Source organism: Heptranchias perlo, chromosome 8 (genome assembly GCF_035084215.1).
Source record: "Heptranchias perlo isolate sHepPer1 chromosome 8, sHepPer1.hap1, whole genome shotgun sequence".
In the NCBI taxonomy this organism is placed as follows: Eukaryota; Metazoa; Chordata; class Chondrichthyes; order Hexanchiformes; family Hexanchidae; genus Heptranchias; species Heptranchias perlo.
In genome coordinates, this window is record NC_090332.1 from 87,188,765 (window position 1) to 87,215,367 (window position 26,603).

At 40.1% G+C, this 26,603-nt stretch overlaps 1 protein-coding gene across 2 annotated transcripts in view; it reads right to left on the minus strand.

Moving 5' to 3' along the window:
- The window catches only part of kif16ba (kinesin family member 16Ba), a 149,679-nt gene that overhangs the window by 105,937 nt on the left and 17,139 nt on the right, over positions 1 to 26,603 (minus strand). For both annotated transcript variants that reach the window (XM_067989469.1, XM_067989470.1), the window contains exons 4-11: positions 18,897 to 19,013; positions 12,978 to 13,075; positions 11,624 to 11,733; positions 7,202 to 7,344; positions 4,433 to 4,601; positions 4,154 to 4,285; positions 3,584 to 3,759; positions 363 to 428 (exon numbers count right to left, since the gene is read on the minus strand). In XM_067989469.1, coding sequence (XP_067845570.1) covers positions 363 to 428; positions 3,584 to 3,759; positions 4,154 to 4,285; positions 4,433 to 4,601; positions 7,202 to 7,344; positions 11,624 to 11,733; positions 12,978 to 13,075; positions 18,897 to 19,013 — 1,011 coding nt within the window. The remainder of the gene's footprint in view (positions 1 to 362; positions 429 to 3,583; positions 3,760 to 4,153; positions 4,286 to 4,432; positions 4,602 to 7,201; positions 7,345 to 11,623; positions 11,734 to 12,977; positions 13,076 to 18,896; positions 19,014 to 26,603) is intronic.

The following is a 26,603-nucleotide window of genomic DNA, read 5'->3' on the forward strand; positions in this document are numbered from 1 at the left end:
AGAGATCTACTGTAGTTTTTGTTTTGTATTCTAGTGGAGAGGGATAGTGCACCACAGTCACAGATGATGTAATTTGTGACTTTGATTCGGTGAAAACCTGAAAAAATATAAAACCAAGTATAATATAAAAATAAGGACAGAAATAATTACTTTAAACTGGAGACTGAATTATCTCTGCACACCCTGGCCAAATTATTCCGCACTCTCTAATCCCATTTCAACTGCAGAATACACCTGGTCTTGACTCATTGTTTGCAATGTCATGGGAGATCAACTAATTTTATATATAATTGGTTAATTAATTTAGAAAGGTAATTTTTCTATACAAAAAGGAATGATATGTATATCATAATGTTACTTACTCTAGCTTCATTCTGTTGAAGCTTCTCCTCCATGCTTAAAGCTGTTGGAGAATCCAACAATGCAATCTGAAAAGAAAGACAAAATATATTTGGTTGTGGGTAAGCCTGCGCCTTAGTAAGAAATTGGACAACACAGTCAACTTTTTGAAACAGAGAAACCCATCAGCCTGCACTGGTGAGTTGTGATTAGTTTTCAGCATCCCACGCATAAGCCGCATTTGCATCCCTAATCAACTGCAAATATTCAGATACTGTGTGTGCCAAAAGCTAAGCTTCATCATATCTCAAACAGTAAAAGTTTCAGTATTATAATTTTTATATGCTTTTAAGAAAAAAAGCTGTTTTGTGGACTTCAGTTAGCTATATGATTTTTTAAATAGATCCTTTCTCTTGGTAGCTGGGGCAAACAATACAGTGAACTGTCTGGAAACATTCACATATCTAGAAGATGCCATCTAGCATGGCCAATTTTTCAGTGACGTAATTTTCCTGTCTTCAGAAGCCAAATGCAGTAGAAATTATCTCCTGTCTTTGAAATGTTACAGGTGCCTGTCAGGCCGTCTGATTGCTGTTGGAACCAGGCAAGCTATTTGATAGGCAACACAGGTATAAAAAGCAGCCAGGGGTAGATCATGAAAACAAACAGAATTTGATGGTCAAAAATGAATCACCTGCAAATGGTAGATGGCAAACTGTTGCCAAAAAGGTCTTCCCCACCTTGAGGAGTACTTTGTCTAAAAGGCCTTTAAAAGGTACTTCCAAATCTTGCACACAAGAAACTGCCAACCAAAGCCAACCTATTATGTCTCCGTCTTCCTACTTTGCTGCTGCCATGCCAGGCTTGAATCCCCCTTGAATAAGTGCACAAATACCCTCTGTGCCTCTCTTGGCAGTGTCCAAAGATTCCATCGCGGCACCTATCACTGCCTCATGAGCAGCAATCCCAACTGCTACATCCTCCCTTTTCGCCAAACTTCCCACCCAACACCAATCTCCTTTCCATTCCCACTCGCCCCAACCACTACAGTTGCCATGCACTCTGCCAGCAGACTAACAATCTGCATTTTCCTCCAATATGTTTGCCCTCTCTCCTCTAAATTCACTGACCTCCTGTCCTCCCTAAACATCTCCCTCCATATTAACTGTCCAACCATACTCACAGCCACCTTGTCATCTCTTGCAGCTTTTCTACTCCCATGGTCTCTATCATTGACAAGGCCATTACCGACCACTTCTTTGTGTCCCTCACCAATAATATCTTCCACCCCCTTCCAACCCCACTTCATTCTGTATCTGTTCCTGGGAAAAAAAACCTCTTCCCCAGATCACTTACAACTGCACTTTCCAAATCCCAACAGCCCAGCCATTGGCCCTCAATTCGCCGGTGCTTCTGCAGCCACCAATCTGCTTAATCACTCTCGTGTATACCTTTGATGCCCTTGTTCCCAGTAAAACCTTGACTCGCATCTCTGTCAATCCGCCTGGTATGGTCCCCATCTTCATTCCCTCAAGTGCAAGGGCTGCAGATTTGAGTATATCTGGCACACAACTGGTTTAGCAAACCACCACCAGATCTGGCTGATGATTAAAAGGTGCTATATAAATACAAGTAGTAGTTGTTGGTGTAAAATACAGGATAATTCCACCATCAGCTGTTATACAGTCCTCCTTAATATCAGGGAATAGAATAAACAGAATCTTGTTGATTCCTGATTCAAGTAAGAACGGTTCACAAATACCTAGTGCTTTCTGAGAGTTAGCAAAGATGAGGAATGGTACACTCTTCACATATAGTATCAGCACTCCTTGATCATGAACCAGGAGCAGAGAAAAGCTCCCACTACACGGCCTCAAAAATTTGTTTTATTCCTGACATCAGAACTATACCATTTACTGCATCGGTGAATTGTTCATTTCTCCACACTAGTCATTCCTGTGATCAGTCTCTGTCTCAGTGAATGCCATCTTAATTCAAATGTAATGTGCTAAGTTATGGCCAGTTAGATGCTGTGAATTCACATCCAATTTACAATTAGCAAACAAAACGAAACCATCCTGTTTCAGGATTGAATATGGAACAAGGTCCAAAAGATGAACAGTGTTCTGACCTACATCGTTACTCAATTATCCTTTATTAATTGGTTCAAAATGATTCACATTTAAAACATGAAGATCAGTGGAATAAATCCCTATCCATTTTTCAGAGTGGAAATTGGCAGTAGGTCCCAAATTAATCTAGGCACTTTTGTTGCACGTAATATAATGTAATACAGGACGAACAAAAATGTGAGTCGAAAGTCAGATTATTCAAACAACTACATGCTTTCAGGACACTGGATCCCCACCATTCTACAGAAACTATGCTGGACTTTGCTACTTATCTCATTGCCAGAGATAGAAATTCTCTCCAGGGATGCCACAGCAGTCATCTCTTTGAAGCCAAAATTAGTTTCCTGACTTTTTCAAATCAGAAGTCTAGTAAGATTAACCAGGTATAGTGCATAACACCAAAGTTATTAGCCCAGATGATGACATAATATGCATTTTAATAAAAGCTCTTGTGAATTCAAAAATATTTACCTAAAATGAGCAACTTTAGCATCTCTCCATAGGAATTTTTCACCCTCTGGACCATATTACCAATACAAGGTTTTATAGAACAAACCTAACCTGGGAAGTTTGAATGCAGTGAATTTTAGTGCATCAATGACTTTAGGTGGATTAGGTGCAGATTGACACTACAGACTTGCTACATATTACTGGACCTGTAGTGCTAGCAATCTGCAGTTATGTCCTAAGCACTCCACTGTTCTTAAATTTCACCCACAATTTAAGCTAAAGCTGTAGAAGAAAAACGTGGCTGCCATCTAGAGGTTTTTAGCTGAAACAAGAAAATTGAAGCCCCTGTATATAAATCAATTATTAATCATGATCCACAGAGTGGATTACATCTAAAAGAAAGTTTCTTAATTAGGTTTATAATTCTACAAAGCTAAAATCAGCTCCATAATTTCTTGTGAAAAGATTAATATGTCCCTATTATTACTGCAACACAAGAAAATAGCAATTTCCATAAGCCAAGCTCAAAGTATAAATGATTTAGCCATTAATTAGTCTTTGAGGTTACCATAATGCAATAAGCCAATTAAAATTAGGAATCAGGAGCGCTTTTCCCAAAAACAAAAATAAATGGCTAATCCATCAAAAGATAAAAAACTAACCTGATTCCCCTGAGCAAGTAAAGCCTTCAGTCGTGCTATTTCAGCACGTAGCTCACGAATGAGTTTGACATTAGAATCTTCATTAATGGTAGGTTTGTTAATGATGTTTTTGGCTCTGTTTGCATAGCGAAGTGTACTCAATGTTTCTCCATAATTGACATCTGCTGGTGAAATGGCTATCAAATAGGATAATGAAAAATAATTACCCATCAAATATTCAAAGTATCTTTATATAAGCCATGCCTTAAACAAAATAGAATTCTTTATAGAGCATACAGTGGAGTGATATATAATTAGTGTGGGTTGACAAAAAACAAATTGTTATAATAATGTTAGATCAGAAACAAATTAGGACTTAAATAAATTCGATTGTTACTTTCTCAGATTTGCATGTTACACACTATGATATATATTATTTAAAGCTTATATAAATTTGAAAAAGAACTTACATACTTATTGAGTTAATAAAAACACAAGGAATCCCAGTTGCAAATTTAAAATACACAAATATATTCTACATTGATATGTCTTCTTGTTTATGGCATGAACTTCCTAAAAACGAAAACTTACTGGCAATCATTATTGTTTTCGAGTTTCCACCAAGACTGTCTTTCAATAACCAGGTCAAAACAGAGTCTCTGTAAGGCACAAACACTTGTTTCTTCTTTGCTTGAGGATTTGCCCCATCCTGAGACAAGTCAGCTGTGAAAATAAAAAGCAGTTCAATTAATCACTTTTCAAGAACTTCATGGAAATCCAAAGCAATGTCAGTCAGCTGCTTTTAATAAACATTAATTGTTGTTTCTATGATTATAAATGGTTCAAGAAAAATTTCAATCAAGAACTTACCCAAAGCAGAAATGACATTTCCCAGCGTGACTAAAGACTTATTTATGTTCCCTCCTTCTTTCAATCTTACGCCAGTAGCACCTGTGGCATCTGCTCTTTCACTTCCCGCAAGATCAACCAAGTGGATCTTGCTGACTGTTTCACAAGGCATTTCAGCATCAAATTTGGCCTGGGATTTAAAATTTTTTTTAAATTCAGGACTCTCAACAATGATCATTTTCTGAAAATAGTTACCTTGTAGAAGCAGCATTTAGATCAACAGTTCTATGCCTAGGCATGCAATGAGGCTATTAAAGTTCTCTATATTAAAATTAAAATTCTGTACCACAGTGAAGATACAAGTCTGAAGAAAGCACACTGAAAATTGAAGCCATCTTCCCTTACCCATATTTCACAATGGAGGTTGAGATGTCCAAGGGGCCAGGCCAAGTTGACTATTCTGGAAATTAGTCAGGGCACAGGGGCTTTGTTCTAGGTACTAATTAAATGAGATACATATAGTCAAACCACTACCAGATAGGAGACAGCTGGGCGAAGTGTGAAAACTGACTCGTTGACATGGCATGGAATATCTCCTATCATAGGGCATAGCTTCAAAAAGAGGAAAGTTGTAAAGACAGTTTAGATTTAACTACTTTACACAAAAGAAGGTAAATATATGAAATGGACTGCCAAGGGAAATGGTGAGAGCTGATTCTTAAATTTGGTGATACAGAGAATATGAGCAGAAAAAAAGTGATCGGTATGGAGGTGTTATGGGATTATGATAGTTCCTAGGCATTGGAACTGGCCAGAAGGACCTCAATTGTCTCTTCCGGTTCATACATTCCTATGTACTATTGTGTTGTTAATCAAGCATGCTTGACTTGTATGACTTCAGAGGCTTTTGGAATATTGAAGTCCAGAGAATAATGCCAAAGGCTTTAGATCTGGCTGGAGATCCAAAATCTGTGGCAGAATGGAAATTTGGGCCATCCATGTACAACATCATATTAAAAGGTATACAAAAAACTATTTTATCCAGAAGCCCTGTCACTTCCCAACCTGTCTAAGAAATGAATTGTAAAAATGGTATTTTATCCCCTTGTGGACTAACGCAACTTATAATTTTTTAAAAAGTATTGTATTGTTTTTAAGTATTATTAAGACTGGTTTCGATTGCCTGAGGGGGGTCGGAGAGGAATTTTCCCAGAGGATTTTTCCCTTATCGGCCCTGGGTTATTTCTCGCACTTTTTGCTTCTCCCGGGAGATTACACGGCTGTGGGGTTGGGGGGGGGGGGGTGGAGGAGGGAGGAAGAAAGAAAGTGTTCAGTCATGATGCTCAGGCATTTTATTTTAACATATTTAACATGAGTGTGGGGCAGGCTTGATGGACCAGCTGGTCTTTTCCTGCCCATCAATTTTGTATGTTCACATATTCTCAACTATCTAGCAATAGATCACTACTTCTTGGTTTTATTCTAACTGTAAATAAGTCTAATAATTTTAGCCTGTACTCATTAGTCTGATAGCATGGTATTTTCTGCCAGTTGAGGCAATCAGGAGAACATCATGAACATCCTACATGATCTCCAGTGGCCAATATTGTAATTAAAGGGTAGTTATTAATCTGAGCATGCTATACCATACGCAGTAAATACAAGAGCACAGGTTTTGGTTTGTAGAAGAAACTGCCTTTTACTCGTGAAAACAATTCAAAAGTGTAGGGGGAAACCCTACCTCATATCAATAAAATGTAGCACTCTATAAAGATTATAAATTGAAACTATTTATGAATATAAACTAATTACAGGGCCATATTTAAAATATTGTTCATCATTTATATAGATAGCTTTTTGGCAATCAAAGGTATTAAGGGATATGGAGTTAGATCACAGATCAGCCATGATCTTATCAAATGGCGGAGCAGGCACGAGGGGCTGAATGTCCTACTCCTGTTCCTATATTCCTATTTATGCATCCTATGAGTCTTCTCAGAGAAGGGATTTTAAGGATATAAATTATTACATATTCTTTCCTCACTCAGAACCTCTATTATGAGTTTTATTTAGAGGCAGAGGAAGAAACAGCTGTTTGATTAGGTATCAACAGCATACATTTATATAATACTTTTTAACATAGAAAAATGTCCCAAGGCAACTCATAAATGATTTAATTTTGTCATGTACACAAGTTAAGGGAGAGAACAATTTTAAAAAAAAGATATCATCTGTGGAAAGTGTGGTAGAGTAGGTCAGTATTGTACAATAATTTGGTTAATAACAGCACTTAGGATTGGTGTTCTTAACATGGGAAAAAACTAAATATACCCTTTCATGAGAATTTAGCAAATTCTTAACCCAATGAACCGTTGCAATTTTAAATGACACTGGAGGATTTAAAGAGTCAAACAATAGGTTTAATAAGATCTAAAGGATACTTAAAACTGAAAAGACAGAAGATTGTTTTGAAATACAGCTTCATAACTTCACTATGTCTATTGCAATTAAATTTGGTCTGAAAGTTGTCCTTCACTAAGATGTAGAATGAGCAACCTGGCGAGTTCAGATTACACTTTGCCCTTAAGGCAATTCCAGTAACTGTCACATGTGCAATACTAATTGCTACAGAGCACTATTAAAATGCTTTTGTCTTCTAACTTCATTAATGAAATCTACAGTACTTAGGTCTCGTTAGTGTCTCAAGAGTAACAACTGACAGTTATCCCTTCAGGCTGACAAGATACTTGATAAAACTGAACCCATTAAGGTTGTTTTCAGGCCACTCACCTGAGTGAAGTTGATGGTGAAAATGGCATGGGAACGACTGCTGACATCATTCATCCCTGTGGCAGCAGTAGTTCGATTAATGTTTCCAGCTTCCATAAGTTCTTCCACATCACTGTAATTCTGCACCAAGTGCTTTGACAAATCTGAATGCATATAAAATAAGAACACTTAAGAATCTCCTCTCATGCTCCATTTATTTTATAAACAGATAGGTAATAAACCCAGTTCTCGTTACCAACTGTGCCCTTTGTATATTATGGGACAGGTACAGCAATAAGGATAACTGCGCATGTGAAAATTCAGAGGCGCAATTGCTCCAAAGTCATAGCCCATGTGGGAGGTCAAATGCATTACATAGAATCACAGAATGATACAGCATAGAAGGAGGCCATTCAGCCAATCATGCCTGTGCCAACTCTTTGAAAGAGTTATCCAATAAGTCCCACTCCCTTGCTCTTTCCCCATAGCCCTGCAATTTTTTCCCTTTTAAAGCATATATCCACTTCCCTTTTGAAAATTACTATTGAATCTGCTTCCACCACCCTGTCAGGCAGAGCATGCCAGATCATGATGCGCTGCTTAAAAAAAAATTCTCATCTTCCCTCTGGTGCTTTTGCCAATTACCTTAAATCCCGATCCTTCGGTCAGTGGAAACTGTCTCTCCTTATCTATGATAAATGCATTACAGTAACAATTTAAACCTCATCTATTTGTACAACAATGGATAATTGATCAGTCTTATGTTGGGTTGAATATAGCAGCAATAATACTCAATGCCTCACTAATAAATTATTTCTAATTATGACATTGGAATATATTAACAGACCTCCCATGGAGTAACTCACAGTAAGTCAGATGATTTATAAGGACTGGAGCTTATACCATGTAATGCACAGTGTATTGCACTGCTGCTAAGGTAAAGCTGCATTTCTTTAAGGTCATGAAGTCTAATTGCTATTAAGTAGATACTCAATGAGGTCAGAGTTTAATTGTTCTTCAGGTACAACAACAGCTTGCATTTATATAGTGCCTTTAATGTAGTAAAACATCCGAAGGCACTTCACATGAGCATTATCAGACAAAATTTGACACCGAGCCACAAAAGGAGATATTAGGACAGGTGACCAAAAGCTTGGTCAAAGAGGTAGGTTTTAAGGAGCGTCTTAAAGGAGGAGAAATAGGTAGAGAGGCAGAGAGGTTTGGGGAGTGAATTCCAGAGCATAGGGCCTAGGCAGACAACTAGGCTTTCTTTCTGTTTCTGATAAGGCCAGTCAGGAGTTAGACATTCTGCCTTTTGTCCAATTAAGGTATCTTCAATTTCTGGAGGATTTTGTACATTCCAAATGACTGCCTTTATTCCTTTTTTTTAAGCTTGAAACAGAAATTTGCAGTGTGTCAGGAAATGTGCTAGACATATTGTTTTTATTATTGCGTATTTCCCATGTGATTGTTCATGGTAAATGGGATGATAGGCTGTTTTATAAGGAGAGGAGTGTTTACATAATGCACAATTGATTATTCTGCTGGTAAGATGAAAATACGCCCCTTTAAAACCATAAAATTCAATTTTTAGGTAAAGAAAGCCACAAACAATTTAGAGTTCACTGTTGGTCATTCAAAGTTCAATTTCTGTTTGGCCAAAGATCTTTGAACATTGGAAGTTTCAGGCTTCAGCTCAGCAGCATTTTGTAAGTTTTCATCTCAAAACTCACCATAAAAGAGAGAGTTTAAAATATATGTTCCAGCTTGTTTTGAAATCATTTGGAAAAGCAAACTCAATTACTGTTTAAGCCCAAGGAAAGACATGCTTTGAATGCTATAGAGATAAATGGAGAGAATTATACGGATATATACTGGGAGATTCCCCACAGTGCAAAGTGTAGCCTGCAGCATGCTGGGAATAAAGTGTAGTTGTTAACTCTCCAGCTGAGAAATTAATTGCTCCAGGAAAAATATCAACTCAAACCCCAGGCCTTCAGAAAAGGTTCCGACCTCTGAGTAAAAACACTAATGAAGAGATATAAAAGGCACAAAGACAATTTTTATAGATCGTTTAGTCATGTTAATATGAATTATGTAATCTTTTATGATGTTATAAACCATGACGATATTTTTACTTGCATATGGTCAGCTAACTGAAGAAAAAATGGACTGTCAAAATATTTTTGAACAATTTGATTGGTTTAGTTTCTATTCTTATATTGGTAGAATTTCCTTGCTGCTCATACTTTATTTGTTCCTTTGAGATTTCATACCTACAGCAGGACAACATCCAAACTTGGGCTGACAAGTCACTGGTAACGGTCATGCAAGTACCAATCACCATTTCCAACATTAAAAAGCCCAACCACCTCTCCCTAACTTTCAATGGCATATCCATTGTCAACATCAATATTTGTTGGGGGCGGGGGCGGGGGGGGCAGGGGGCGCATCATTGGACAGCAGCTTAACAAGACCAGCCAAATCAACACCACTGCTACAAGAGCATGGCAGAGGCTGGGTACTCTGCAACAATTGGTTCACTTCCTGGACCCTCATAAGCCTTGTAGATTGTGGAGAGGCTAAGTCAGAAGTATGTTGGATTACTCACCAGTTATCTGAATGGTTGCAGTCACAGCTCCCAAGAAGCTTGACACCAATCCAGGATAAATCAGTTTGCTTGACTGGCACCCTTGCCAGTGAACTCAATATCCAGCTCCTCCACCCCATGTACACTGTGGCTGCAGTATATACTACCTACAGGATGCACTGCAACAACACACCAAATTGACTATGACAGCACCATCCTGCCCTGCAACCTTTACCGCCGAGAAGGACAGCAGCAGTAATGTTGTGGGAACACCATCATCTCCAAGTCTCAAACCATCCTGACCTGGACATCTACCATTGTTTCTTCATTGTCGCTGGGTCAATATTCTTCAATTTCCTACCTAAAACCACTGTGGGAGCACCATCACAAGGACTGCAGCAGTTCAAGAAAGTGTCCCACCACCTTTTCTGGGCAACTAAGAATGGGAACAAAATATGGTCTTGTCAGCATCGTCCACATTCCTTATGCAACAGCAAGGTTTAGCTTGTATGCAAGATGTCATGTGTGGGTTTGTCAGTGTCCCAGACAAGTGTTATGGCGAAGGGGGATTTTTCTTTTCTTAATCCCAATTACTATTCCTACTAAAAACAAAAGCCATGCATGGGTTTTAGCCATTATTTGTCATCTCACTGCACTCCTTAGTTCTTTCTGGTGAAAGGTACCTTTTTTAAGTATTGACAGTTCAGACTTTTAATTTTATATATAGTTAACACATTGGGCATTTTATGGTATAACACTCCTGACATCATAAAATAGCATGCAATCCTCTTGTATCTATCAATTTAGATCAGCAATTTTCTAAAATGGTCCAATTATATCGATGATTTGGATGAGGGAACTAAATGTAACATTTCCAAGTTTGCAGACGACACAAAGCTGGGGTGGAATGTGAGCTGTGAGGAGGATGCAAAGAGGCTCTAATGTGATTTAGACAAGTTGGGTGAGTGGGCAAGAACATGGCAGATGCAGTATAATGTGGATAAATGTGAGGTTATCTGAATGGTGATACATTGGGAAAAGGGGAGGTGCAACAAGACCTGGGTGTCCTTGTACACCAGTCGCTGAAAGCGAGCATTCAGATGCAGCAAGCAGTTAGGAAGGCAAATGGTATGTTGGCGTTCATTGCAAGAGGATTTGAGTGCAGGAGCAGGGATGTCTTACTGCAGTTGTACAGGGCCTTGGTGAGACCACATCTGGAGTATTGTGTGCAATTTTGGTCTCCTTATCTGAGGAAGAATGTCCTTGCCGTGGAGGGAGTGCAACGAAAGTTTACCAGACTGATTCCTGGGATGGCAGGACTGACGTATGAGGAGAGATTGGGTCGACTAGGCCTATATTCACTAGAGTTTAGAAGAATGAGAGGTGATCTCATCGAAACATATAAAATTCTAACAGGACTAGATGCAGGGAGGATGTTCCTGATGGATGGGGAATCCATAGCCAGGGGTCACAGTCTCAGGACACGGGGTATGCCATTTAGAACTGAGATGAGGAGAAATTTCTTCACTCAGAGGGTGGTGAACCTGTGGAAATCTGTACCACAGAAGGCAGTGGAGGCCAAGTCATTAGATGTATTCAAGAAGGAGATAGATATATTTCTTAATGCTAAAGAGATCAAGAGATATGGGGAAAAAGCGGGAACAGGGTACTGAGTTAGACGATCAGCCATGATCATTTTGAATGGCGGAGCAGGCCCGAAGGGCCTACTCTTGCTCCTATTTTCTATGATTCTATGAAATGTCCCCATTCCAGTCAAAACACTCGTAATCCAGGACAAATGTACTCCATACTTGAAGTTTCTGTTACAAATTTTTCAGCAAATATATTCTTACCCTCTACATATGGACCGTCCCTTGGGTGTTCCCTTACTCTTAAATTGTATGTTTTGGTTGACTTTCTCCTGAGTAGATCCCTTACTCGTTCATTATAAATCTCCAGGTAGCTGTATTGTGGAAGAAAAAGGGTTTTATACTTATGCATTTAAAATTTTAATTCTGCATGCCACAAACATCATGACCAGCAGAGGATCCTTTCAGATACATTCCTTTGCCTGCCCCACCTGCTCATGGCTTGAGGGCTCCCTGAGACCCACAAAGTAACACAACTCATTATTAGTAGTGAAGAAATGCATTGCCTTTTATGCCAAGATCCCTACAAACAAGTGGATTAAGTATCTTTGAGACATATGCCAGTTGGAGTATATAACGTACAGCTTCTCTCCTTTCTAGACGCCAATAAAAGAAGACCCCTCGTTAACTCTACAGCATACCCCTGTAGAGGGAGGCAAGAGATGATGGTGTTATACTCCTTCCTTTCCTCTATCTGTTCTTTGCCCTAAAAGAATACTGACCTAATCCAATGACGGCTCCCTTCCCTTCCCCCAGACAAGATAGCATTGTCACTGTGTACAACTGTCTATATGCTTTGCAGAACCTTTCTTCAAGAGATTAATTGGGTTTAGTAACAACTTAAATTCCTATTGCACCGTTAACATTTAAAAATATCCCAAAGCACATTACAGATACTGATTGGGAATGAATGCCAAACAAGGGAAAGATTGATTAGGAAATCATAAGGCTGAAGAAATGGGTTTTCAGAAAGAAAGAACTTGCATTTATATAGCCTGTCACGATCTCTGAACATCCCAAAGTGGTTCACAGCCAATGAATTACTTTTTGAAGTGCAGTCACTGTTGTAATGTAAGGAAACGCAGCAGCCAATTTACTCACAGCGAGCTCTCCAACAGCAATAAATGACCAGATAATCTGTTTGTAATGTGGTTGAGGGGTAAATGTTGGCAAGGACAACTGTTTTTCTTTAAATAGTGCCACGGGATCTTTTACATGCACCTAAGAGGGCAAACTAGTTCAATTTTTTTGTCCAATTCTTTGACCCAGTCTCAGCATCAAGCGCTCCCATCGATGATACAAGATGCTCTTACTCTGTCCCTCAACATACCTCACAGCTCAGAAAAGCATGTCCTACTGCAATAGTGTTACACTTCCAACAACAGCCACTCTGGTGACTTCTCTTGAGAAATTTAGAGGGCAAGTTACACTGAACCATCTAATTCTCACAATGACTTTACGAGATGCCAGTGCACAGAGTACTGTTCTTCATATCAGCTAGTGAACGGTATAGAACACAGGAGTCTGAACTAAAAGCAAAAATATTCCAGCTTCCTACCTTACTTCTGTGCGAAATGAAGCTTGATCCCACCTAGACTTCCCAGCAATTCTGTCATACAGCCCTTGACAAATTCGAGGTATCAGGCCTACATCTTCCTAAAATAGAATATACAGTAGATTGTACATGATCCAGGGTAGAAAAATAGACGCTCAGCTCCATGTTTACCTTTTTGTGTATTCAATTATTAAGTTTTCCTGTTATCATTATTACAAAACTTAAAAAAAATGTTTGTCAAACTAGCAGCTCAATGCCAATTCCATTAGTGAAGCAAATCAATGTGTGGACTGAAAGATGGTTTAGAAGTGGACTCTTATTTCTAGGGCGCTGGATGAGTTCTGGGGCAGAGGAAGTTCTAAAACCGGAATGGTCTTCAACTAAACCAAACTGGTACCAATGTTCTCGCTGAGCAGTATGGGAGAGTTAAATTAGTATGGCTGAGGTAAGAAACGAATCTTAGAGAATATGGGGCCCGAATTTAGCAGGCCTGCGGGTTCCCAGCGGGTGGTCCTCCGGGAGCGTGGTCAACACGCTCGGCGAAATTAGTGGGTTGCCCACGCGATCGTAGCAGGCAACCCACTAATAGGAATCAATTACCTGCTCCTCCGGGGTCCACGGCGCTGGCCTGCGCGTCGGTCGGGCTGCGCATGCGCAGTACGATCTGTCAGCTGGAGGCTCTCTAGTTAAAGGGGCAGTCCTCCACTGACAGATGCTGCAACCAATGGGACAAATTGCAGCATGGAGCAGCCCAGGGGGAAGGCTGCTCCCAGTTTAATGATGCCTCACCCCAGGTATCATCAGATGGGGTGAGGAGGAGGGGGAGGACACAGATCTTCCCCCCGGCGGGCGGGAGGAAGCGGCCTGCCTCTGCCACCAAGAAGGCCTGGCTCGAGGTGGCAGAGGGGGTCACCTGCGCCACCAACATATCGCCCACCTGCATACAGTGCAGGAGGCGCTGCAATGACCGCAGTAGGTCAGCCGCAGTGAGAACACGAAGTCTTTCCCCTACACTCCGTCTGCCACAACACTGCCCCCACCCCACATCTCCTTCGGCACCGCCAACACTATTCTGTCACATCACCCTTCATACCCACTCACACCCCATCCTCATCTTACCTCCACCTACTCACCTCGCCAGTACTCACCCTGCCACTAACACGCAACCCACTCCTCATACAATCTCATTGCTCCATCCCATACTCACCCTCTCGTGCATCTCCCTCACGGCCAGCCTCACTCAACCTGCCACCACCTGTGCTGCAGCCACAGGGCATGCATCACATGTGTGCAGTAGGCAGCGTAAGGCAAACGTCTAGTCAGCATGAAGGGGGTGCACAAGGGTGTCTGAGGGTTTGTCATGGGTGTTACCCATATTGAATTTCAGAGCAACAAACAGCACACATTATATTGACACCACCACTGCCATGTCTCCGCGAATCCTGTCCGTTGTGTCCAATAATGCCCGCTCCTGGGTATCACTATGAGGACCCACCACTGATGCCACCCATCGTGTTACTGCAGAGTAGGTGCAGGTGTATTTGCAGGGCTCGTCCGCGCAGACGACTGAGAGACATCGGCGGTGTAGTCGGCTGCACCCTGGAAGGATGCGGAGGAGAAGGTGTGGAGGGCAGTGGTGACTTTGCCAGCGACAGGTAAGCAGTTGGTGCTGGGGCCAGCCAGGAGCAGCTCGGCATGAAAGAGGCTGCAGATCTCCACGACTACATGTCGAGCGAATCTGCGCCTCCCTGTGCACTGCTGCTCGGAGAGGTCCAGGGAGCTGCGCCTCGGTCTGTGGACCCTGTGGCGAGGGTAGTGCCCTCTGTGACGCGTCTCTCTCTGCGGTAGCCCTCCCTCCTGCTGTGCAGGTGGGCGTGCAACAACACCGTGTTGGGGGGATCCACGTCCCTGCGGCGGACGGCGTGGACTGCGAGGCTGCTGGTGCTGGTCATGCTCTTCGTCCTCCGAGGGTCTCCACACACCACCCAACTGGCAGGTGTTGGTCTGAGGGGTTGTGCAGGGTAGGTGTGTGGTTCCTCGGACTGGGGCTGCGGTTTCGTGTCGGTCTGTCCTCTGGCTTGGCGGGGGGTGGTGGAGGGCAGGGGTTGCCCTATGTGACGCGGTGGCCTCCTGCGTGGGTGAGGGCTCTCCCCCGTGGAGCGCACCTTGGCACCTGCCACAGGCTGCTGGCTGCAACACGCCTGGTTGGAGGGAGACTGTTTCCCCCAGTGTGGGAAACTCACTGCCTTGAACCTAAAATCCCACACTTCCTCTTTTGACAGCTGCTTCAGCTCATTAACTGACCACAACGAGCAAGGTAAGTACTCTCAAGTGGAACCCCGCTGGCTTTAATTGCCTGCGGGATTCCCACCAGCGGGGCTTGCGCGCGCAGCCCCGCACGTCAGCGCGGTACCCGGAAGTGGCCGGGATTTCGTCGCGATCCGGTCACGTGACCGGAGATCGGGATTTTCGGGGCCACCCCGCTGGGAACCCGCCGGAAACACGCTCCTAAAATCGAGCCCATGGGGTGGGGGGGGGGGACTAAGAATAATTATTGTGAAGGGACAAAGCAGTTCAAAATAGTCAACTCAAGTGAGGTTATGGAGAGACATACCTTAGGGAAAATGGGAGACAGCTCAAGGAGACAGAAGACTACAAAAAATAGAAGGGAAGAGAGCCTCTGAGGAATATGACTGTCAAGATTGCAGTCTTTACATGCAAATGTACAAAGCATTGGCAATAGAGTCAGGGAACTAAAGGCACAAATTAGAACGGAGGGACGTGATGTTGTAGCCTTGATAAAAATTTGCCTTCAGTCGGGGCAAGACTAGGACATAAATATTCCCAACTATAAAATTTCCAGGAAAGATAAAGAAGTTAAAAAAAGGACTTTATTAATAAAAAATCAATTGTAGCCATAAGAAAAGGTATTAATCACATTGGTCTGAGTTGAGCTAAGAGATAATAAAGGATACTTGGCATATATTATAGACCAAAATATGGGAAAGAAAGATGATGAGTTGTGTGGGCAATTTAGAAAGGTTTCCAATGGTAACAGGTTGTAATTATGAAGTAGACTATTATAAGACAGATGTTTGTGGTAATAAATAGGGAGGGGTTCTTAGAATGCATCAAGGACTGTTTTCTTAATCAACATGTTGCATATCCAACAAGGGACAATGCAGTGCTAGATCTGGTTGTGGTTAACAAAGCAGAAAAAGCAAGTGACCTGAAGGTAAGGGAAAACTTAAGCAATAGTACCCCTAATCCAATTAGGTTCACAATGAAAACAGTAAAGAAAACGAAGAGTCCAAAATTAAGGTGCCGGCCTGGAAATTAACTAGTTTCAGTGAGATGAAAGGTGATGTAGCCCAGATTAATTGTTTGCAAAAAAATGTGCCAGATAAAATGGCAGATTGAGATATTTAAATACAAGATAGATAAGCTACAGGTTTCTATAATTCACAGTTTTTTTCTGTATTAATCCCCTATATTTATCATATTGCTTATTTTTTTTAACTCACAAAGGACTAAAAGGGGTATGCCAAAGGTTGGGGCTCCATGGAAAATATTACATAGAATTGCATAGAATGTAAAAGCACAGAAACAGGCCATTCGGCCCAACAGGTCCATGCCAGTGTTTATGCTCCACACGAGCCTCCTCCCACCCTACTTCATCTAACCCTAACTGCATATCCTTCTATTCCTTTCTCCCGCATGTGTTTATCTAGCTTCCCCTTAAATGTATCTATGCTATTTGCCTCAACTGCTCCTTGTGGTAGCAAGTTCCACATTCCAACCATTCTCTGGGTAAAGAAGTTTCTCCTGAATTCCCTATTGGATTTATTAGTGACCATTTTATATTTATGGCTCCCCTGGTTCTGGTCTCCCCCGCAAGTGGAAACATCTTCTCTACATCTACCCTATCAGATCCTTTCATAATCTTAAAGACCTCTATCACGTCACCCCTCAGTCTTCTCTATTCTAGAGAAAATAGCCCCAGCCTGCTCAATTTTTCCTGATAGGCATAACTTCTCAGTTCTGGTATCCATCCTAGTAAATCTTCTTTGCACCTTCTCCAGTGCCTCTAAAACCTTCTTATATTATGGAGACCAGAACTGTTCACAGTATCCAAGTGTGGTCTCACCAAGGTTCTATACAAGTTTAACATAACGTCTCTGCTTTTCAATTCTATCCCTCTAGAAATGAACCCCAGCAATTGGTTTGCTTTTTTTTTTAAATGGCCTTATTAACCTACGTCGCTACTTTTAGTGATTTGTGTATCTGTACCCCCAGATCCCTCTGCTCGTCTACCACATTTAGACTTATTATGCAAGGAGTATGTGGCCCCCTTATTCTTCCTACCAAAATGTAATACCTCGCACTTATCTATATTGAAATTCATTTGCCAATTATACACCCATTCTGCAAGTTTATTAATGTCTTCCTGTATTTTGTCGCAGTCCTCCTCGGTATCAATTATACCCCCCAATTTGGTGTCGTCTGCAAATTTTGAAATTATACTTCCGATTCCCGAGTCCAAATCGATAATGTAAATGGTGAACAACAGTGGTTCCAGCACTGATCCTTGTGGAACACCACTTCCCACCTTTTGCCAGTCTGAGCAACTCACTTTAACCCCTACTCTTTGTTTTCTGTTTTGTAGCCAGCTTGCTATCAATTCGGCTACTTGTCCCGACTCCTCATGTTCTGACTTTAGTCGAGTCTACTATCAAAGGCCTTTTGAAAATCCAAATATATTACATAACTCTTGTCTACTCTTTCTGTTACTTCTTCAAAGAATTCACTAAGGTTGGTCAAGCATGACCTTCCCTTTTGAAATCCGTGCTAACTATTCTTTATTATATTTTCGGTTTCTAGAAGTTTTTCTATTGCATCTTTGGGTAAGGATTCCATTATCTTTCCTACCACTGACGTTAAGCTAATTGGTCTATAGTTCCCTGGACTGGTTCTATCTCCCTTTTTAAATAAAGAGAGGTTGGAACAAAAATGAAATTTTTAAAAAAGCAATATGATAAATATAGGATAATACAGAAAAAAAACCTAAGAATTAGAAAAGGTATAGAATGGAAGTAAAAGGAGAATAGGAGGGCTAAGAGGGAGTATAAAAGAAAATTGGCAAATAACAAGAGTTTTTACAAGTAGTAAGAGAATGGAGGAGAAAGGAGCAGGAAGGTCTTGTACTTGAGAATGATGGGATGACAAGAGATGCTTTAAATATTTTGTACCATTTTACAAAGGTAGGTGAAAATACAACTGTAAAAGTATCTGAGGAGTTTGTGAAAGTGTCGTTACTGGACTACATTTAAAAAAAAAGGGACTAAACATAGAAAAAAGCAACTGGTCCACATTGCATGCATTCCAAAATACTAACTGAGGTTGGGGAAAGAGACAGTAGAGCCAAAGGGCTGGATGGTGGCAAATGTTATACTTTTATTCAAGAAAAAGGAGAAAAGAATAAGCCAGGAAATTATACACCAGTCAGTCTTACCTCAGTTGAAGGTAAACTTCTAGAACCCATAATACAGCATCAAATTAGTGAACATTTAGAAAGGCATTAGTTAATCAGATAGAGTCAGCATGGATTTGTAGCTAGGTCACTTTTGATTAATTTAAAAGATTTTTTAAGGAAATCAGAATCTATAAAGGGAATGTGGCTAATACAGATTTTCAGATGGAAAAGTTTCATTTCAATGCATTAATGTATTCATATAAAACTGTTACTTGTTTTTGGCAAGGCTGTTTTAGACCAACCTAAAGTGCCTGCCAGAAAACCACGTTTGGCTTGAGAGTGAAGGAGATCTGGTCCCCAGCATCTGTTCTGTTCCTGCACCAATGGCCTTAATGACTGGAAAATTTACCCTTTCAACCTGTGTCATATTGTTACTACAAACATCTTACCGGGTTTCCCATCATTGTATATGATTTGCCAGATCCAGTCTGGCCATAAGCAAATATGCATGCATTGTAGCCTTCAAAGGCAGCTTTAAGGACATCAGTGCCAAGATCCTTGAAAACCTACAAGAAAAGAAACATATTTTACATATGACAGGGATAGATATTTATACTATTTGGTCTCTAGAATAAGGGCTAGCTATAATGTACTTACTAGTCTCAGTAGCTTAATTCCTTCTAAATACAAAGTAACTAACCCTTTGTCAACTGAGAAAATAACTTAGCAGTTGTGCATCAAAAAACTTTAATCAAAACTGCCAACCAGTATAATAAGTTATTAAAGTTCAAGACTTCTTAAAAAATTATTTTTTTTTAAAACTGGGGGGAGAAGGTACATTAAAGCAGCACAATACAGGGAGCGTAAGAAACAGGCACAACTAACACAAAATATAATTCTTTCAGGGGTAAAAGCCATGCATGGCGACACATACACTAGACTGAGAGATGCAATTAAATCAATCTCCCTAGCGGGAGGAGATCACACAAAGCAGCCCTACTTTGATCAACGACCAACTCCTAGTAAAATATCTATTCCACTCTCTAAACCTATAAAACAAGCTCCTCAAATTCACCAATAGTAAGCAGGTCACTAAACCAATTGCACCAGACCAATCTGTAACCTTCAGAAGGAACAAACTCTCACATGGCCTGAGATGGTCTAGTTTAATTTTGCAATCTACCAAAAAACAGAAGAAATATGAGAAAAGGCCATTTGGCCCATCAGAGTTCATCCCACTAATGCTTCGACTCATCCTTTTTAAAACCCCACTAACATGTGACTCAATTACCATACCTGATTGATTGTACCAAACATTATTATTCTTTGAGTAGAAGTATTTTCTCTTGAATCTGTTTTGAATTTACTTTTCCCTCAATTTAAATTTATGTCCTTTTGTTCTACTGGCTTGACTTACCTTGAAGTAACATTCTGGACTCATGTTATCTGTCACTGACTATTTTATATACTTGAATAACGTCCCCTTAAACCACCTGTTTTCAAGGTTAGAGGTTAAACTTCTTTAATCTTTACTCAAGTTCATCTCCTTTATGCTTGTGATTGTTCTTGTTGCTATCCTCACCACCCTCTCTTAGGAACTGGAGGAGGCCATCCAACCCCTCAAGCCTGTTCTGCCATTCAATTGTAAACAATTTTACAACACCAAGTTATAGTCCAGCAATTTTATTTTAAATTCACAAGCTTTCGGAGACTTCCTCCTTCCTCAGGTAAATGTTTCAGGAGCTCCTTGAAGCCTACGCATTTATACATATAGAACAATACATGGTGTTTACAGACTGCCCCTGCAACTGCCCGTTGCCAAGGCAATCACCGTGTTCAGACAGAGAGGTGTCACCTGCAGAACCCCCGAATACACATTCAACAAAAAAACAAACAGGGAAAAAAAAGAGAAAAAAAACCGGGATCTTGGGTTCATGTCATGCTACACGTTACCCCACCAGCGAACAAATGTTATCTGTTTTTAATATAATGGGTCATTTGCTGGCTCTCTCTGCCTTCCGGATGTTTCTGCCTCTCTCTGTTTTTTTTCCGTTTGTTTTTTTGTTGAATGTGTATTCGGGGGTTCTGCAGGTGACACCTCTCTGTCTGAACACGGTGATTGCCTTGGCAACGGGCAGTTGCAGGGGCAGTCTGTAAACACCATGTATTGTTCTATATGTATAAATGCGTAGGCTTCAAGGAGCTCCTGAAACATTTACCTGAGGAAGGAGGAAGTCTCCGAAAGCTTGTGAATTTAAAATAAAATTGCTGGACTATAACTTGGTGTTGTAAAATTGTTTACAATTGTCAACCCCAGTCCATCACCGGCATCTCCACATCATGCCATTCAATTGGATCAAGCTGATCTGTATCTTAACTCCATCTACCCGCCTTGATTCCATAACTCTTAATATCCTTGCCTAACAAAAATGCACGTATAATGCAACAGCCAAAACGGTACATGATATTCCCAAGTATGGTCTGATTATAGCATTATAGATTATAACAATGTAAAATAGAGTGCAAGTCCACAGAGATTATGTATTCCAACATTTTTTTTAAAAATTGCTTCTCTGAATTGTTTTGAAAATTGAAAGTGATGAATCTAAATGCTATGTGACAAAAATAAAGTTTTGTTTTGGTAAACATGTATATTTAAATAGCTAGCATTTAAATTGAAGGCCCCCTTGCCAAATACAAAATAGTGGACTGAAGGCACTCCATCTGAGAGCACTCAGGATTGTTTTTCATGCATTAGCAGATAAAAGCTCTACTTGATGACGTGATTAAAGTAATATTTACAGCATTCCGCAGATTGTTATGCAATTTCTATTTTTTGTCACATATCAAGATTGTCTTGTGGACATTTGGAAAGTCCAAGGAAAGGAAACAGAACTGTAACAAGCCATTATCCCTTGTTAAGGAAGGTATTAAAACAAAATATTTTGTTTGCTTGACTTCTTCAAAGAAATTGTTCAAACTTCAAAAGGTGAAAGTATCATTGAAACCTGAGAAACTTCTAACATTCAACAGTCTTTGTTCATCGGTGACATCACACATGGAAGGTGTTGAGTTCTACTAGCAGTGCCAATGTATTTGCCATTAGAGTCTGTCTTTTCAAGAGTTTGCCAAGAGATGCTGGGTGAACAATTAACTCCCTTAAACAGCCATCTTAGTTACATTTTTTTTTATTGGTTCAAAGGGATGTGGGCGTCGCTGGCGAGGCCAGCATTTATTGCCCATCCCTAATTGCCCTTGAGAAGGTGGTGGTGAGCCGTCTTCTTGAACTGCTGCAGTCCGTGTGGTGTTAGGGAGTTCCAGGATTTTGACCCAGCGACGATGAAGGAACGGCGATATATTTCCAAGTCGGGATGGTGTGTGACATATACTGCAAATTACCAATTGTGCTGTGCAGTATTTTGCCTATATTTTTGCTTCTGTGAAACATTTTTATTTGTAAATAATTCTAAATAGTAGATTAACCTGTAGGAAGTGGTCACGTGTTGTGAATATATTTTTACCTTCCAAATCGACAGGAGATTTCCTACATAATCTCCAGCAAGCAATTTACTGGTGATTTGGGGTTTACTGTTGGACGAGGACTTCACTAATTCAGTATTGCAGAGTGAAAGGTGCAAGCTTCAGTTCAAAACGCATGCAGACTGCTTATGGAAATTCTTTGCATAAGGAAATGGCTTTAAAAAACACCAAACCATACCAATTGATGGTGATGGTGGGATTCATATCACTCACAGGCCAAACGGGCTGTTTACATTATTTGGATCAAATGGTGATACTATGAGCACAAAGTTGAAATGCATTCCAAAAAGTGGCAAAACTGGAAGCAGAAAGAAACTTACAACTGACTAATCAGCAAAAGGAAGAAAGCACATCCCAGTGTGAACAAGAAAAAGAAAAGATTTGTTTGTACCAGTTAGAAATGTTTGAATGAAAATCTGAGGAGAGATGCAAACTGAAGTTAAAAGCTGACAAAAAGGAATGATTGAGCCAACACCAGGAAGAACAGCACCAACACAAACTGAAGAGGAAACAATTTGGATCCATGACTAGAACTGGCAGAAAAGAGCACAACTAATAATCACGTGAGTGAGTATACAATAAGTCCAACTCTTAATCCACTACGTGACAGTAAATCAATTTTATTCTAAAACCTAATGGAACAAGAGGCACAGATGGATTTTAAACAAGCTTAAAAACAGTTAGCAGGTGAATAGAGATGGGACCAAGGAGCACAAGCAGAACAACTGTTAGCATCACTCAGCGGAAACGCCCTTACTGCTTTATCTCTCACGTAGAGAGTAGTAGTTAATGGATCTTTTTCAGCCTGAAGAGATCACTGAATTATATATTTACATATTTTACTGCCTGTTGTCACTTTTAGTCACACTTTTGTGTCAACTTTTAAGATTGTCCATATTTCCAGTTTAATTTTCCAATATCAAATGGCTTCTGTTGCTACACAATTACAGGCTTTGGCTATTGGTGGAATTGTATTTCCATTACGCCCTCACTCCTATCACTAGCTCCTTCCCCTTTGAACTATCTGAAATCCTGTATCCTCCCCTCCCCTCCGCTGTCACTCAACTCACCCTAAATCCTCCATCCACCCCTCAATCCTCCTTTGAGTGGGTGGCAAGAGGCCAAAAGTCCTCTCCCCTCTTAACGGTTTCCCTTAGAGGGGCTTTGTTTGCTTTCAAAATTCAACTTGCTTATTTTTTAAAAATAAATTATGAGGAAAGGTACTCTGCCTGCCTCTCTCTCACAGGTGTCAGCAATTAGAATATTTCAATTTTCTGTCAACAAGGCACAAGTGATATAATTGGAAACTTTGTTTGCTTCAAAAATCAACTTGTGTCTTTTAAAATAAAATGAACATTCGGATGTGAAAAGACTATCTTCTTAGCTTAGTATGTTTTCTGAAGTTTACAGAACACAAAGCAAAAGTTACAACAGGTCTTTAATCTGTACACTCATTTTTTCCTCTCTCACATACACATGACCTCTGTTTTTACATAAAATATTTAACCTCAACTTTACCTGAGAATTTGGGGCAGTGCCCTTGTGCCTCCTGTTACTTCTAGTGGTTCTCATTCTTTTGGGATCTCAGTTGCAGCTTCCCCACCCCCTTTCCCTGCAATTTGCTTACAGTTCCTAACTGGGCAGATTTTGCCTATTATTTTTATTGGACGTGCAGTCAGTATGGATGATGACTCAACAATCAGGCGACTTAATGGTATTCATATACACACATGCACTCACTGTTTCAAAGAATTTATTGGAACTTTGAAAAACACTTGAAATTCAATATCAAACCAAGGACTATAACAGGTATAGGCATGAAAGTGTTGTAGAATTTATAAGAGGTGGAGTATTAAAACACAAATGTAAAACTAACATCTTCAGCATTTTATATTTTATACAAGGAACCAGTACATGCTTTCTACCAAATGGGGGGGGGGGCGGGGGAGTTATTTTTCTATACCGAATGAACTTGTGTCTAAGATAAATTCAGGACACTGTTGGGTCATCAAAAGTAGGGGGATCATCTTATACACACATCATAGTAATGGTTAGCACTTTAGCTCACTTAGACAGCATATTCATGTACTTGTAGCCTTGGGATGCTCTATCTGTTCTGGACTGTCCAACCCTAGTGTCCTGCTACCCAATTGTTGTGGTGCAAAGTAGCAACAGCACACAAAACCATCATTGCAGCCATTAAAATCAAAACTTGCTACTGTCTAGGAAGAAGATGTGGTGATTTATGGGGCAACTCTCCTGAAAGTGGAAATTGGATTTGGTGCACACTATTCCATGCACTGCCACCAAAATGAGGGAGCTAGACAGCTACAGAAAGAAGCCGGCGAAAGTGAGAGTTTCCGCAGTTGAAATTTGAATGTGCTGCGGTTTGAAGTGCTTTTTAACTGGAAGGTGGGAGAGGGATCAGCTGTAACCACGTACATACATGTATTTACAATAGAGCTTCTACACACACACACACACACACACACACACAATACAAGTTGCTCAGCAAATATTTAAAAAAACCCGAAGTTGGTAAACACAACGCTGCCACTAACTAATGCTCCAGGTTAGACCTGCTGCACAAAATCCCCTTGCCCCACAATATCCCATCACATTCATGCAGGTGCCCTTTAAATGTAAATACATCTGGATTAAATTTGGATGAAAACACATGACACTTGTGGTTAAATTTCCTACTACTTTAAAAAGTTAGGATTGAAAAATTGCCCAAGATGCTTTAGCAAATGCAATCACAACTCTCAGCAAAGAAAGACATTTTGAAATGATTACAGAGTTTCAAATGTATCATTTATTGATACAAGAGGAAAAAAATTGTAACAAAATATAAAGTAGGCCACTGCCAATACCAGTCTTGTAAAGAAGGAAGCAAGAGTAGCCTGAGTAGACCGTTTTACAATTGCTTTTCTCCTTTGTTTCCCCTTCTCCTCCACCCTCAAAACTATGCAGAACTTGTTTCACTCTGTGGCACTATATTGTAGATGCCTCTGTTTTTATTTTTATGTAAATCCCAGACTCAACCCCTTCAACCTGAGTTTGTAGGCTCTGCATTTGTTCCTCTCATTTTATTAAAAAAAATATATGGGCTACATTTCAGCTCTTAGTAACCAGAAGCGTCAAGTGCTAATGCTACCACAGGGCTATGAAGCCCAGTAACCATTGCTTCACATTTGACATGTCAACAATACTCCACAGACATTATAAATGATAAATATTCAGCCCGGTCTACATAACACACACCATAACTATCACCAGCAACTCTAATATTTGTTGCTGATCTTTTGCTGCCTTTATGTGGAAAATTTCAAAATGAAGTTTAAAACAAACAAATTAATCTCATATTTTGGAACTAAATCACATTTTCTGGCTAGATCCACCTCAGCTTGCAACACAGAATATAACAGTAATTCAATCACTGTTCTTGTACAGTTTCACCATACTATGTTATTCATATGGAAATTGGCAGAGAATAACAAATTACCAGGATACTAATTATGGACTTGGGATAATCGAAGGTTATACTTTCTCCTTTTACTTTGTTAGCTTGAAAATAAATCCTCCACAATCTTTTGTTTTCATATCCCGTTTACCGGCAGTCAGCTGTTGCCCTGCCCTGTTTCTGTAACCTCCTCCAGCCCTACAACCCTCCAAGAACTCTGCGTTCCCCCAACTTTGGCCTCTTGACTATTCCCCACTTCCTTCACCCCACCACTGGCAGCTGTGCCTTCAGCCATCTAGACCCTAAGCTTCTCTCTTCTACTTTTTCCTTAAAACCTACCTCTTTGACCAAGTTTTTGGTCACCTGTCCTATTGTCTCCTTCATTGGCTTGGTGTCAATTTCTGTCTGATTACACTCCTGTGAAGCTCCTTGGGACATTTTAATGCATTAAAAGGTGCTATATAAATGCAAGTTGCTATTGTTGGAATGGAGAATAATTTGCTTTTTATTTCTCCAGAACTTTAAAACGAACAATATTCTATAAATTTAAAATCCAATTTATGTTCAAATTAGTTAAAAATTGTTTAAGAACCTAAATTGGAACAAGCTTGAAAAGATTTTACTTTAATACAAGGTTTACAATAATGTAGAAAATTAATACAGCACTTTTCTTACAATACTCAAAGCAGAATAATAAATATTTTGTAAATTAGATTTTATTCTTTCTTCTCGCAGAAAATGCCAGTTTATTTAGAAACAGAACACTAGGGGCCAGATTTTGCTGAAAAAATAACGGCGTCCGAATAACGCATGCAGTTAATAATGCGTAAATCGGCCAACAATTTGTGGGGAGGACGATATACCCTGTGAATTGCGAATTGCCACAAGTTTATGGCCAATTTGTGCCAATCCGCCGCTGGCTTTGTGAAAACGGTAACTTGCTCTTAACCTCCCCATGATTTTCATGAAGTTGCAGCATTTGCTCATTAATTGCCCATTAAATTTACCACAGAAAGTGAAGTCTATAATTATCAGCATAAGTATCCTTTTAATGACTTGATCATTGACTGCTAATCAACCTCTCTGGTTCAGAAAGTAAACAATTATAAGTGTGGAGTCTCATGCCTTTAGGTTGTGAAATGTTTTTGGAGAC